The sequence below is a fragment of the Ranitomeya imitator genome, chromosome 8, assembly GCF_032444005.1.
Source record: "Ranitomeya imitator isolate aRanImi1 chromosome 8, aRanImi1.pri, whole genome shotgun sequence".
Lineage (NCBI taxonomy): Eukaryota > Metazoa > Chordata > Amphibia > Anura > Dendrobatidae > Ranitomeya > Ranitomeya imitator.
In genome coordinates this window covers 164,939,840-164,955,404 of record NC_091289.1, presented here as the reverse complement: position 1 = coordinate 164,955,404, position 15,565 = coordinate 164,939,840, and the positions used below count along the sequence as shown (strand labels likewise).

Genomic DNA, 15,565 nt, shown 5'->3' with positions numbered 1-15,565 from the left:
ATCCACACCAGGACAGTCCGAAGACTCAACCTGTCCTGAAGAGAAACGAGGATGGAACCCAGAATTGCAGAAAAATGGAGAGACCAAGGTAGCCGAGCTGGCCCGATTATTAAGGGCGAACTCAGCCAACGGCAAAAATGACACCCAATCATCCTGGTCAGCGGAAACAAAACATCTCAGATATGTTTCCAAGGTCTGATTGGTTCGTTCGGTCTGGCCATTAGTCTGAGGATGGAAGGCCGAGGAAAAAGATAGGTCAATGCCCATCCTACCACAAAAGGCTCGCCAGAACCTTGAGACAAACTGGGAACCTCTGTCAGAAACAATATTCTCAGGAATGCCATGTAAACGAACCACATGCTGGAAGAACAAAGGCACCAAATCAGAGGAGGAAGGCAATTTAACCAAGGGCACCAGATGGACCATTTTAGAAAAGCGATCACAGACCACCCAAATGACAGACATCTTTTGAGAAACGGGAAGGTCAGAAATGAAATCCATCGAAATATGTGTCCAAGGCCTCTTCGGGACCGGCAAGGGCAAAAGCAACCCACTGGCACGTGAACAGCAGGGCTTAGCCCTAGCACAAATTCCACAGGACTGCACAAAAGCACGCACATCCAGCGACAGAGACGGCCACCAAAAGGATCTAGCAACCAACTCCCTGGTACCAAAGATTCCTGGATGACCGGCCAGCACCGAACAATGAAGTTCAGAGATAACTTTACTAGTCCACCTATCAGGGACGAACAGTTTCTCGGCCGGACAACGATCAGGTTTATTAGCCTGAAATTTCTGCAACACTCTCCGCAAATCAGGGGAGATGGCAGACACAATGACTCCTTCCTTGAGGATACTCGCCGGCTCAGATAACCCCGGAGAGTCGGGCACAAAACTCCTAGACAGAGCATCCGCCTTCACATTTTTAGAGCCCGGAAGGTATGAAATCACAAAATCAAAACGAGCAAAAAATAACGACCAACGGGCCTGTCTAGGATTCAAGCGCTTGGCAGACTCAAGATAAGTAAGGTTCTTATGATCAGTCAAAACCACCACGCGATGCTTAGCACCCTCAAGCCAATGACGCCACTCCTCGAATGCCCACTTCATGGCCAGCAACTCTCGGTTGCCCACATCATAATTACGCTCAGCAGCAGAAAATTTCCTGGAAAAGAAAGCACATGGTTTGAACACTGAGCAACCAGAACCTCTCTGTGACAAAACCGCCCCTGCACCAATCTCAGAAGCATCAACCTCGACCTGGAACGGAAGAGAAACATCAGGTTGACACAACACAGGGGCACAGCAAAAACGACGCTTCAACTCCTGAAAAGCTTCCACGGCAGCAGAAGACCAATTAACCAAATCAGCTCCCTTCTTGGTCAAATCGGTCAATGGTCTGGCAATGCTAGAAAAATTACAGATGAAGGGACGATAAAAATTAGCAAAGCCCAGGAATTTCTGCAAACTTTTTAGAGATGTCGGCTGAGTCCAATCCTGGATGGCCTGAACCTTAACCGGATCCATCTCGATAGTAGAAGGGGAAAAGATGAACCCCAAAAATGAAACTTTCTGCACACCGAAGAGACACTTTGATCCCTTCACAAACAAGGAATTAGCACGCAGTACCTGGAAAACCATTCTGACTTGCTTTACATGAGACTCCCAATCATCTGAGAAGATCAAAATGTCATCCAAGTAAACAATCAAGAATTTATCCAGATACTCACGAAAAATGTCATGCATAAAAGACTGAAAAACAGATGGAGCATTGGCAAGTCCGAACGGCATCACCAGATACTCAAAATGACCCTCGGGCGTATTAAATGCCGTTTTCCATTCATCTCCCTGTCTGATTCTCACCAGATTATACGCACCACGAAGATCAATCTTAGTAAACCAACTAGCCCCCTTAATCCGAGCAAACAAGTCAGAAATCAATGGCAAGGGATACTGAAACTTAACAGTGATCTTATTAAGAAGGCGGTAATCAATACACGGTCTTAGCGAACCATCCTTCTTGGCTACAAAAAAGAACCCTGCTCCCAATGGTGACGACGATGGGCGAATATGTCCCTTCTCCAGGGACTCCTTCACATAACTGCGCATAGCGGTGTGTTCAGGTACGGACAAATTAAATAAACGACCCTTAGGGAATTTACTACCAGGAATCAAATCGATAGCACAATCACAATTCCTATGCGGAGGAAGGGCATCAGACTTGGACTCTTCAAATACATCCTGAAAGTCCGACAAGAACTCTGGGATGTCAGAAGGAATGGATGACGAAATAGACAAAAATGGAACATCACCATGTACTCCCTGACAACCCCAGCTGGTTACCGACATAGAGTTCCAATCCAATACTGGATTATGGGTTTGTAGCCATGGCAACCCCAACACGATCACATCATGCAAATTATGCAGTACCAAAAAGCGAATAACTTCCTGATGTGCAGGAGCCATGCACATGGTCAGCTGGGCCCAGTACTGAGGCTTATTCTTGGCCAGAGGTGTAGCATCAATTCCTCTCAACGGAATAGGACACCGCAAAGGCTCCAAGAAAAATCCACAACGTTTAGCATAATCCAAATCCATCAGATTCAGGGCAGCGCCTGAATCCACAAACGCCATGACAGAATATGATGACAAAGAGCACATTAAGGTAATGGACAAAAGGAATTTGGACTGTACAGTACCAATAACGGCAGAGCTATCGAACCGCCTAGTGCGTTTAGGACAATTAGAAATAGCATGAGTAGAATCACCACAATAGAAACACAGTCTGTTCAGACGTCTGTGTTCGTGCCGTTCTACTTTAGTCATAGTCCTGTTGCACTGCATAGGCTCAGGCTTACTCTCAGACAATACCGCCAGATGGTGCACAGATTTACGCTCGCGCAAGCGACGACCGATCTGAATGGCCAAGGACATAGACTCATTCAAACCAGCAGGCATAGGAAATCCCACCATTACATCCTTAAGAGCTTCAGAGAGACCCTTTCTGAACAAAGCCGCTAGTGCAGATTCATTCCACAGAGTGAGTACTGACCATTTTCTAAATTTCTGACAATATAGTTCTACATCATCCTGACCCTGGCATAAAGCCAGCAGATTTTTCTCAGCTTGATCCACTGAATTAGGCTCATCGTAAAGCAATCCCAGCGCCTGGAAAAATGCATCAATATTACTCAATGCAGAATCTCCTGGTGCAAGAGAAAACGCCCAGTCCTGTGGGTCGCCGCGCAAAAAAGAAATAATAATCAAAACCTGTTGAATAGGATTACCAGAAGAATGAGGTTTCAAGGCCAAAAATAGCTTACAATTATTTCTGAAGCTCAGGAACTTAGTTCTGTCACCAAAAAACAAATCAGGAATCGGAATTCTTGGTTCTAGCATTGATTTCTGATCAATAGTATCTTGAATCTTTTGTACATTTACAACGAGATTATCCATTGAGGAGCACAGAGCCTGAATATCCATGTCCACAGCTGTGTCCTGAAGCACTCTAATGTCTAGGGGAAAAAAAGACTGAAGACAGAGCTAAGAAAAAAAAATGATGTCAGGATTTCTTTTTTCCCTCTATTGGAAATCATTGAATAGGCTCCTTGTACTGTTATGGCTGGCAATCAGGCAACACAGCGTGCAGTAATCAGCGCACATACAGAGATCTGGCAAAAACCCAAAACAATAGGACGAGCTCTGAGACGTGGAATCTCTGTAGACTGCAGTACCTGAACTGTCCTCACACAACTGGAAGCAGCAGTGGATTGCGCCTATCACTACCTATGCAACTCGGCACTGCCTGAGGAGCTGACTAGCCTGAAGACAGAAATACAAGCCTGACTTACCTCAGAGAAATACCCCAAAGGAATAGGCAGCCCCCACATATAATGACTGTTAGCAAGATGAAAAGACAAACGCAGGAATGAAATAGATTCAGCAAAGTGAGGCCCGATATTCTAGACAGAGCGAGGATAGCAAAGAGAACTATGCAGTCTACAAAAAACCCTAAAACGAAAACCACGCAAAGGGGCAAAAAGACCCACCGTGCCGAACTAACAGCACGGCGGTGCACCCCTTTGCTTCTCAGAGCTTCCAGCAAAAGATAATAACAAGCTGGACAGAAAAAACAGAAAACAAACTAGAAGCACTTATCTAGCAGAGCAGCAGGCCCAAGGAAAGATGCAGTAGCTCAGATCCAACACTGGAACATTGACAAGGAGCAAGGAAGACAGACTCAGGTGGAGCTAAATAGCAAGGCAGCCAACGAGCTCACCAAAACACCTGAGGGAGGACGCCCAGAGACTGCAATACCACTTGTGACCACAGAATTCACAACAACTATGTAGCTGGGCAATATACAACATGACTGTGCAATATATAACGTGGCTGTGCAATATACAACGTGACTGTCCAATATACTACGTGGCTGTGCAATAAACTACGTGCTCCGTATTATATACTACGTAGCTGTGCAATATACTATGTGGCTGTGTCGGTTCTGTTATATACTACGTCGACTGTGCAATATACTACGTGGCTCTGTTATATACTACGTGGCTGTGCAATATACTACATAGCTGTGCAATATACTACGTGCCTCTACAATATACTACAAATCCATGTTATATACTACGTGGCTCAGCTATATACTACGTAGCTGACCAATATACTACATAGTTGTGCAATACACTACGTGACTGTGTTATATACTACGTGGCTGTGCAATATAATACGTGCCTGTGCAATATACTACGTGGCTATGTTATATACTACATACCTGTGCAATACACTACGTGGCTATGTTATATACTACGTGGCTATGTTATATACTACGTGGCTGTGTTATATACTACGTAGCTCTGCTATATACTACGTACGCAGTGTTACATACTACGTAGCTCTGTTATATACTACGTCGATTGTGTTACATACTACGTCACTGTGCAATATAATACATAGCCTGTGCTATATACTATTATATTCTAGAATACCTGATACGTTAGAATCGGGCCACCATCTAGTTATATATTTTTTTTTTTAAATCCTCTTCTGCAGGCAGGTGCCTGTGATGCACCATGATCGCATGTATAATGTGCATACAAGTATTCTTTTTGATGGTATCCATAGATTCCTAAAAAGAAAAAAAAAAAAGTCCGTTTGAAAATGGCACTGGCCACGCCTGCGCAGTAGCAGCTATCGGTGATCCGATGGTGCTGCAGCAGCTATCTTGCTAGAGAGAAAAAGTCTCCATTAAGATGGCACCTCTGGCGAAGTAGCATCTATAGGTGATCCAATAGAGATGCTACTGCGCAGGCGCCACCACCTTGGAAGAGGCAATTTTTCTTTTCTCTAGCAAGATGGCGCCGCTGGCTCCTGCACAGTATCGGATCGCCGATAGATGCTACTTTACCGGAAGTGCCATCTTAATGGAGACTTTTTTCTCTAGCAAGATTGGGCCGCTGCAACTATCGGATCACCGATGCCGCTACTGCGTAGACGTGACCGGCACCATTTTCAAACTGATCTTTTTTTTTTTTTTTTTTAGGAATCTATAGATACTATGAAAAAGATGGACATATGAACATATATGCACATTATGGATACGATCATGGCACAGTGCAGGTGGCGCCTCCGGAGTCTGCCTGTAGAAGGGGATTTTTTAAAATATATATAATATTCATTATGTAAACTAGGGGGCAGGTCAGTGAGGGATCAGTGACCAGTCAGAAGTTATACACATGAATACCTAATCAGAGAACCACATGAAGACCCCCCCACGGGCCGCCCCGGAGCACGGGGCGTATCATTAACTTAAAACTGAAAATAAAGATTAAGCAACAACCACAAGATGGATTTCATCACCAAGGTATCATTATAATCTGTATAACTGCGTTGATCTGACACTGTCTGTAGGTTACTGAGCACAATCCTGCTGACAGGTTCCCTTTAAGAACATCTCCAGAATCCGACGTTTTCTCAATTTTGAAATTGCAACGTTGCAGCGTCCTGGATAGCGATATCGTTCAGTTTGACAGGCAGCAGCGATCTGGATCCTGCTGTGCCATCGTTGGTCGGCGCAGAAAGTCCAGAACTTTATTTCGTAGCTGGATCTCTTGCAGACATCGCTGAATTGGCGTGTGTGACGCCGATTCAGCGATGTCTTCACTGGTAACCAGGGTAAACATCGGGTTACTAAGCACAGGGCCGCGCTTAGTAACCCGATGTTTACCCTGGTTACCAGTGTAAATGTAAAAAAAAAACAAACACTACATACTTACCTTCCGCTGTCTGTCCCCGGCGCTGTGCTTCTCTGCACTGTGTAAGCGCAGAGGCCTGAAAGCAGAGCACAGCGGTGACGTCACCACTGTGCTCTGCTTTCCGGACGGCGCTTAGTGCAGGAAGCAGAGCGCCGGAGAGGACAGACGCCGGAATGTAAGTGTGTAGGGTTTGGTTTTTTTTAAGTTTACGCTGGTAACCAGGGTAAACATCGGGTTACTAAGCGCGGCCCTGCGCTTAGTAACCCGATGTTTACCCTGGTTACCAGGGGACTTCGGCATCGTTGGTCGCTGGAGAGATGTCTGTGTGACAGCTCTCCAGCGACCACACAGCGACGCTGCAGTGATCGGGATCGTTGTCTAGATTGCTGCAGCGTCGCTTAATGTGACGGTACCTTTACTGTCGCTCTTATTCATTCTCGTCTAGACTACCGCATATCTCTACTGATCAGTCTCCTTCTGACCAAACTCTCTCCTCTCCAATCCATCCTGAATGCAGCAGCCAGGGTCGCATTTCTGTCCGTCCGCTACACCGATGCTTCTATCTTATACCAGTCATTACTCTGGTTGTCCATTAGCTACAGAATACAATACAAACTAATCAGTCACCATCAAAGCCCTCCAGAGTTCTCATATCTGTCTATCACGCTACCCGTACTCTGTTCTGCAACTGATCCAAAGCTAACATCCTCCATAATCTCAACCTCGCACCCCCATCTCCAAGTCTTCTCTCATGCTGCCCAGTTTTCTGTAACACTACCCCAAATGATCCGATTAATAGCCCCCCTCATTTTTAAGCGCGCTTTAAAAACATTTCTTTGAACAAGGCTATCACCTCCTCAATTCACCAATTTAATAATCCCACATTCCCGATTTCTAAATTTTACTCAGAACTTGGTCCCTTCTATTAATCTGTGTCCACACCCTCCGCACCCCTAATTGGTAACTGCACTTAGATCCTGGCTGATGACCGAATCATGCAATTTGAAATGCCCCATTTATTATAATGATGGCGGGACTGTACAGGAAAAGCATGGTCTACCTATTGTGTCCCCCCCCCCCCCCCTATAGATTGTAAACTTGTGAGACGGACCCTCGCTCCTTCTGTAGCTGTTGAAATGTGTTATATTGTAATGTTTTTAGTGTTTATATACGTGTCGCTGCGTCATTGTAAAGCGCTGTGGAATACGTTGGCGTCGATCATTATTAGCGATGCACAACCTGTCGTACAGGTAAAGCGAGCACGTTTGCAATAGAACAACAGAGCACACAGCTGTTTCTTCATCTGATTTCCCAATCCTGACCAATACAATCAGCCATCACTCCCCTTTGTTTTGGGTGATTTCCAGCAGTCAGACCCTTCCTTACCAATCACACTTTTATATTGACACTTAATATTGCTCTAATGAAAACCACCTCATCAATAAGATGCATCCTAATTACCCCCTGCAGGAAGCCCCCTGTCCCCTACCTGTGCTGCCAGCAGCCTCTTCTCTGCCCTGCACAGCCCTGGAGCTGAGTGATATAGGCTAGGGTCACATGACATCCTTCCTCCTGCTGCATGCCGGGAGCAGCAGTCCTCCTGCTTCTGCTTGTCAGGTCCTATAATTACAGACCTGCTGCAGCCCCTTCCTGTGTGATGTGTGGGGGGATGGGAGAGTCTGTGGGAGTGTTCACAACCTGTGCACAAGCTATGAGATCACTGCCTGCCCACAGAGCTTACTACATGGTAGTCATCCTCAGACTACAACTCCCACAATCCTGTGCACCACTGACCAGCAGCTCTCTGTATCACGTGACAGGGAATGTTTGCTCTGATTCATGAGACCTGAAGTGAAATCTGGAACTTTTCCAGGAAAAATTCTGATTTACCAAGACTTTGTGTGTGTGAAGGAAGTGAGAGTAAAGAAACCTGCTGATTATCTCACGCCAGGATCATGTGTGTAGGATTTGTGAGTAATCTCAGAAAGCGTAGTCTGCGATAATATAATATGGAGCCATGGGCGTGAATCCGTGATAGAAAGAAGCCAAGTTTTGAACTTCCATATTGCACAAAGACGGGTTTTCTGGAATTGTCTGATTTTGATATATATATACTGTGTGTACATACACAGGTGCATAAATATTGGAACAGTGACCGAATCTTCATGATTTCAGCTCTGGAGGAGGCTGATTTGGATTTAAAATTAAACAACTGAGATGAAATTGAAGTGGAGACTTTTAGGTTTAATTAAAGGGGTTGAACAAAAATATGTGAAAATGTTTGGAAATGAAACCATTTTTCTACAAAAACCTCATTTCAGCTTGATGGGGTTGAGATCTGATGACTTACTTGGCTATAGCAGAATATTTGTCACGCTTGCAGGTGGTGCATGTGGTGGCCCTGGGGTCAGGCTTGCCAAGGAGGGGCGAAGCTAAGCGGCTACCTGGTGTTCACTGGACGTCTCGTTGGTGGCTTCAGACTTAAGGTGTAGGTAGCCGCCAGGTACCATCCCTAGGCAGATACTGAAGCTGCTGACCCCAGGGCACAGGTACGCTGGCATAGACTGGACTCCGAGTAATTTAGCAAGACAGAATATGGACTCTGTTCAGACTCCACAGGTTCTGGATCCTCAAACAGAACTGATACTGACATGGAGTCACAAACAGAGCTGGATTCAGGTCCTGGAACAGGCTCCGACAGTACGGACTCAGGAACTCAAACCAGGACTGACTCAGGTGCAAGTTCTAGTACAGACTGAATGGTTTGAGGTTTAGATACCCCCGGTGCGGTTTTGGGTTCATGTGCCATTAGATGCGGTTTCAGGGTTCAGGCTGTGGCCACACAAGGACCAGGGGTTCAGATTTAGGCTCTGGCCACACAAGGACCAGGGATTTGGGTTTCGTGCTTTGGCCACACAAGGACCAGGGATTTGGGTTCAGGCTCTGGCCACAAAAGGACCAGGGGTTCAGGTTCAGGCTCTGGCTGCACAAGGACCATGGATTTGGGTTCAGGCTCTGGCCACACAAGGACCAGGGGTTCAGGTTCAGGCTCTGGCCACACAAGGACCAGGGGTTCAGGCTCTGGCCACACAAGGACCAGGGATTTGGGTTTCGTGCTTTGGCCACACAAGGACCAGGGATTTGGGTTTAGGCTCTGGCCACACAAGGACCAGGGATTTGGGTTCAGGTTCTGGCCTCACAAGGATCAGAGGATTCAGGCACTGGGATCTGGCAACTCACTAGTTGCACAAACCCTCACTAATGGCAGCACGTTGCTCAGGCACTTCCCTATTGGGGAGGGTGCCTTTTATACTAAATACCTCCCATCTATTGGCTGAGGGCATTATCAAACTATGTGCGCTGCCCCGTTAAGAGCAGGGGAACGTGCGCACACTAGATGCACCACTAGGAAGGCTCTGTAGCGAGTGCACAGACAAATAAGAAAACATGGCGACATTTGGGGAGGTAACCGTGCGGCTGCGGCGTTGAGTATGTTGGCGTCCCTGCATGAGGGGAACCATTATCAAACTCGTGAGGACTGTCTGCAGAAGAAGTGGAGCCAGACTCTCCCTCATGAACCCCCACAACTTCTCTTCCGGGTCACGTTCACTCTAGTCCACAAGAAGAAAGGTTACTTCTCTTACCTTCTTCATGATTAGTTTACTTTTCATCATCAAGACATCCTCAGAGTAGGACAGAGTTCCAGGAACCTTGAATAGCGAAGTCTCTCTCTCTCTACCTGGCAAGTCCAGCTACTACCTTGGAAGATTCAAAAACAAACTGGAGTTCTTCCTCCTGGACGTGGATGGTAAAGACTCACTTACCCAAGATCGCGGTATTCTGTTTCCTTGTCTTTAAATGATTTGAATTTAAAAGAAAATTAAAGCGAACGTGCCAGCACATTTTTACCAATAAACTTGTGGTACATCTGTACAATTGCTTATCCCACACAAAAAGCAAACTCCTTTTGGTAGAGATCTGATGTGCTTGTGAGAAGAAATCTAGTGTAGGACCCATATGCAAATCAGGATGGGAGAGCACTGGGGGAGTGGCCGTGCGCTAGGAGTAAGCAGTCTAAGTGCATTGACACGTGCCCAGCGCATGTACAGCCTGATCTGCTTATGCTTTTTATGCCAATTTTCCCACTAATGGCCCTATCATTTTTATTGGCATACAGGCACCTACATAGCCAAACCACTTCTTATGTATGTAAAAAAGTGCAGATAGGTTCCCCGAGCAGACTTCTGAACCCTTACAGTGTGCACATCGCATGTTGTCAGGATTCTTCGTTGCTGCTGGTGAGAGCGAGCAGTCACGTAACTTCAAATATGCTTGATTTGTCACATGTCGATAAGTGGATTGAGTGGGGTTAAGTGCATCTAATCGGATATAGCCGGGAGTATGGAAATCGCATACTTGCTGTCACATAACCGACCCTTCTTGACGGTGACACCGCAGAATCCTGACAGCGTGCCCATTTAATTTATTCTTCAGGTTATAACGGTTTTGTGTCAGAGCTCTACAAAATGTACATACTTAAGGTGTATTTGTTTCTTATGTTTTGTATTGAGTTACAGGTTTACCTAACGCGTCCCCCAATAAGGCATAAAAAGATCTCAAGGAACATTTTCTTTTTAATTATGTATTTTTTCACTGTAAGGGCACAAAAAATCGTTCAGCTTTTCATCCAGAAGAATGGGAAGATTATTTTCTAACTTGTCATCCATATGTAATCTTTTTTTTTTTTTTTTACAGTAGCAGCTGTTAATCATTTACAAGACCATTTACAGTTTCCAATGTTACAGAATCGCAATGTATTTGTAAAAATTGGATGCTATACTGGCTTTGTCTGTCATCTGATTTTCTATTTTGCGCTCCCATGGGCTTGAATAGTCGAGTCACATTCATTTTACAAAAGAAACTAGCACATGCTGCAATTTTTTCACATGCAGATTCGTTCTCTGAAAAATTTGGTCTGAGAGGCTTCTGGTTTTTTTTTACTGATGGCGCTCAGACCGAAAATATGGTTGTGTGAACGACTCCTAACTGTGGCATCCATAGAAGCCCCAATTGCAGGTAAAACAATGGCCATTTACTAACAGAGGAGATGTGCTATGACTTCTATGAAGAGCAGCCACCCAGCGATCATGTAATTGCAAGGTCAAATAGAAGCATCAACATTATCTTGTTCACTACGTTGTGCTCATTGAGCTCTGTATAGAAAACAAGAGAGAAGGCAGAAGAGGTAATAAACCTCTTCTGTCTTCTCTGCTGGATCCTCAATTGTTTGCAACAGCCAGAGACTCGACCTGCACCTGCTAGATTGCTGAAGCATTAAAGAACTGACTTCAAAAGACATAGCTGCAGACTTGGGACCCAGACTTCCAGTAAAAAAAGACAGGAACAAGGTAAAATTAAAGGGAACCTGTCACCCCCAAAATCGTGGGTGAGGTAAGCCCACCAGCATCAGGGGCATATCTACAGCATTCTAGAATATTGTAGATAAGCCCCCGATGTATCCTAAAAGATGAGAAAAATAGGTTATATCATACTCACCCAGGGGCGGTCCCAGTCTGGTCCGATAGGTGTCGTGGTCCGGTCCGGCGCCTCCCATCTTCATCAGATGACGTTCTCTTCTGATCTTCACGCTGCGGCTCCGGCGCAGGTGTACTTTGTCTGCCCTGTTGAGGGCAGAGCAAAGTACTGCAGTGCGCATTCGCCGGCTAAGGTCAGAGAGGCCCTGCTCCTGCGCACTGCAGTACTGTGCTCTGCCCTCAACAGGGCAGACAAAGTACGCCTGCGCTGGAGCGTGAAGACAAGAAGAGGACGTCATCCTATGAAGATGGGAGGCCCCGCACTGGACCGCGACGCCCATCGGATCGGACTGCCCACCCAGGTGAGTATAATATAACCTCTTTTTCTTATCTTTTAGGATACATCGGGGGCTTATCTACAGCATTACAGAATGCTGTAGATAAGCCCCTGATGCCAGTGGGCTTAGCTCACCGTCGATTTTGGAGGGTGACAGGTTCCCTTTAACAATCCTAAGTGTAAGTATTAATGTTAAATACTTGCTATAGCAGCACCTTTTGTTCCTTTGTATTTCTTTCATAACTCTCATAAGAAATCTAACCCTAATTTATTTTTTGTACAGTTAATTGGAAAACACTTCCGCTCCTTGAGATTCATGGCAGTACTGCCTAATCTCACTAGCGTTGGTTACAATTGTGCTGGAGGAATCAAATCAAAGAAATAAACTAAAGAATAAGCTGTGGTTTGGAGGCACCTTATATGCAAGTTTTTTTTACAGGACTGAAGCCAAAAAGCTTAAAGACATTGTCTGGGCATAAGGTACTGATCACCTATCCATAATAGGACAGGTAATCCATAGCAGATCGGTGGGGCTCAAACATCTTGAAAGGAGCTTCTAAGTGGAGCTCTGGTCAAAGTATAGTGGCCTCTGCTGCCGATACCGGCTACCGAACCACAGGTATGTTGCACAACTCAGCAGCTCCATTCATGGCATTTACCTCTGGCCACCACTGGAGCAAATAATAGCTGATCGATGGGGTTGCCGGGTGTCGGCCCACCACCGATTTGTTTTTAATGACCTATTCTGTGGATAGGTCTTCAATACCATATGCATGGACAACTCCTTTAAGCATTGTGGCTTCAGTTCTTCAAAAAAAAAATGTAGTTAAGGGACTTTCAAATCACTGCTCACTTTTTAGTCATCAATACCATATGCCCGGACAACCCCTTTAACAAATTGATTAGCAAGATTAAATTACATTTAATGCTACATGCAATTATAAGAACAAAGAATTAAGTTTAGTTACTCATTAAAAATATTGCAGAAAAAAGCATCCTTGTAGTCTAATAGAGCAAGGTTTTATTTCTTAGAGGGAAAATATCAGGCCAGTATGATTGCGACCTGAAAAATAAAAAACATCCTTTAGGCAGCAAAAGGCTGATATGCAAAGGGTTAATCAAACACATTTTCTGAGAATGTTTGCCAAAGATTTTGCGGACCATGAAGTCTCAATAACACAAATATTTCAGCTGTAAAATAAGCTGTTTAGTCTTATACTGAATGAATGACTCACATTGCACATCATTCTGAAGGTCGCATTTTATTACATCATTTTCTACATAGAGTAGTTCTGTTACAAAAATCTATAGGATTCCACAATAAATAATGATGATGAGCTTAAGGTTTTAATTCCGTTTCGATAAGATCCAACATATTTGTCCAGTAAAGGCTCTCGTTTTACCGTCACATATCCACCGGCGACAGTGATCGCTCCTGCATGAATCGCTGTTGGACACAGATCCGAGTCCTAGGAAAGACATTATTATTATTATTTATTATTATAGCGCCATTTATTCCGTGGCGCTTTACATGTGAGGAGGGGTATACATAATAAAAACAAGTACAATAATCTTGAACAATACAAAGTCACAACTGGTACAGGAGGAGAGAGGACCCTGCCCGCGAGGGCTCACAATCTACAAGGGATGGGTGAGAATACAGTAGGCGAGGGTAGAGCTGGTCGTGCAGAGGTTTGGTGGATCGGTGGTTACTGCAGGTTGTAGGCTTGTCGGAAGAGGTAGGTCTTCAGGTTCCTTTTGAGGATTTACATGGTAGGCGAGAGTTTGATGTGTTGTGGTAGAGAGTTCCAGAGTAGGGGTGATACGCGAGAGAAATCTTGTATACGATTGTGGGAAGAGGAGATAAGAGGGGAGTAGAGAAGGAGATCTTGTGAGGATCTGAGGTTGCGTGCAGGTAAGTACCGGGAGACGAGGTCACAGATGTATGGAGGAGACAGGTTGTGGATGGCTTTGTATGTCATGGTATGTCATCTTTGTACTGGAGTCTCTGGGCAATGGGGAGCCAGTGAAGGGATTGACAGAGGGGAGAGGCCAGGGAATACCGGGGGGACAGGTGGATTAGTCTGGCAGCAGAGTTTAGAATAGATTGGAGGGGTGCGAGAGTGTTCGAGGGAGGCCACAGAGCAGGAGGTTACAGTAGTCGAGGTGGGAGATGATGAGGGCATGGACTAGGGTTTTTGCAGATTCTAGGTTTAGGAATGTACGGATCCGTGAAATATTGACACTAAAACTGATATGCTGCACATACAAATCTGTACAGAAACATCTCTGCGACTCCTGGGAGTGCATGTAATGAAGAAAAGGAAGAAAAAGACACGTAACCTTAGGAAAGTATATGAGAGCCCAGACCCTGTATTGTGTGCATCCATATACGTACTGATTTTTGCTATCATGTGATTGAGAAAGAAGAGTGCGTTTACACATCTTTTGGGCAAAGGTACAGTGGGGATGGGGTGATGCCAATATTGCGCATCGTTCTGTCTCTCATCTTGGATAAAATGCTTTGTTAGTCAGCTGGCCGGAGTAATGTGAGCTTGGCACATGGATAATCAGCATTGCCAATAGCACGCACATTCATAACTGAGCTCAACATTTACATTAAGAAATACTATGGACTCGCATTGGCGAGTTTGATGCTGGTCAAAATCGGTCATGTCTCTGCGATTTTGTCTGGACCCCACACACACTGATATATGAACAGCCACATAGCCTATATTGGGTTCAAGTTCTACCTGTGAAAAACACGGATGGAACTCATCCAAGAAAAATTGATGTCATCTCTCATCTATGCTTCAATTACTTCTCTAGTGCCTCCAGTATGATTCACTGTTGATTGCAAGGACGTGAAATAAGCCTAGAACCCTATATAGAGGAGGTACAGTTTCAGTTCGGCGCCGGTATACTGATTACAATGATACCTGGGAGGTGAAATCCTTATTGTGGTTGTTGTTTAATCTTTTTTTTCAGTTTTTTCCAAAACTGAAAAGATGGATTTCATCAACCAAGGTATCATTATAATCAGTATAACGGCGCCAACCTGACACTTTCTGTAGGTTGCTCAACACAATCCTGACAGGTTCACTTTAACACATTTATTGAAGATAAAAATTTCTTACAGATGCGTAAACGTCAGTTCCCCAAGCAACATATGCTGTATTGCAGTTTGCTGGGCACTGAATCCTAAGGAGAAATAAAAAATAATGAGGCCCTCATAATAAGCATCATTCAAAATATCCACATATATCCAAAGTGTAAGTCACTACACTGTTCAGGTTCTAAGCCAGTAATCACAAAGATGGATTACGGCATGGGACAGTATTGCTAATCTTCACGTCGGACAGGGGAAAGATATGATTGTTTATTGTTTTTCTTTTTGTACAGGGGACATGGGCTTTAATGAATTAGGTGTA

General features: G+C 44.8%; 2 protein-coding genes across 4 annotated transcripts in view; both read right to left on the bottom strand.

Annotated features, from left to right (window-relative positions):
• The window catches only part of NPL (N-acetylneuraminate pyruvate lyase), a 40,801-nt gene extending 32,874 nt beyond the window's left edge, over positions 1 to 7,927 (bottom strand). Inside the window, exons 1-2 of one of the 3 annotated variants that reach the window (XM_069737741.1) lie at positions 7,753 to 7,777; positions 4,998 to 5,137 (exon numbers count right to left, since the gene is read on the bottom strand). Coding sequence is in view for 1 of the 3 variants with exons in the window: in XM_069737739.1 (XP_069593840.1) it covers positions 7,753 to 7,844 (92 nt within the window). In the remaining 2 variants the exon portion in view is untranslated. Of the gene's footprint in view, positions 1 to 4,997; positions 5,138 to 7,752 lie in introns of all 3 variants that reach the window. The other 2 variants (XM_069737739.1, XM_069737740.1) reach the window with 2 other exon arrangements.
• A 5,246-nt stretch (positions 7,928 to 13,173) lies between these two features.
• The window catches only part of LOC138647487 (cysteine-rich secretory protein LCCL domain-containing 2-like), a 38,926-nt gene continuing 36,534 nt past the window's right edge, over positions 13,174 to 15,565 (bottom strand). Inside the window, exons 8-9 of the mRNA XM_069736506.1 lie at positions 15,272 to 15,335; positions 13,174 to 13,603 (exon numbers count right to left, since the gene is read on the bottom strand). Of these exons, the coding sequence (XP_069592607.1) occupies positions 13,430 to 13,603; positions 15,272 to 15,335 (238 nt within the window). The 3' untranslated portion in view covers positions 13,174 to 13,429. The remainder of the gene's footprint in view (positions 13,604 to 15,271; positions 15,336 to 15,565) is intronic.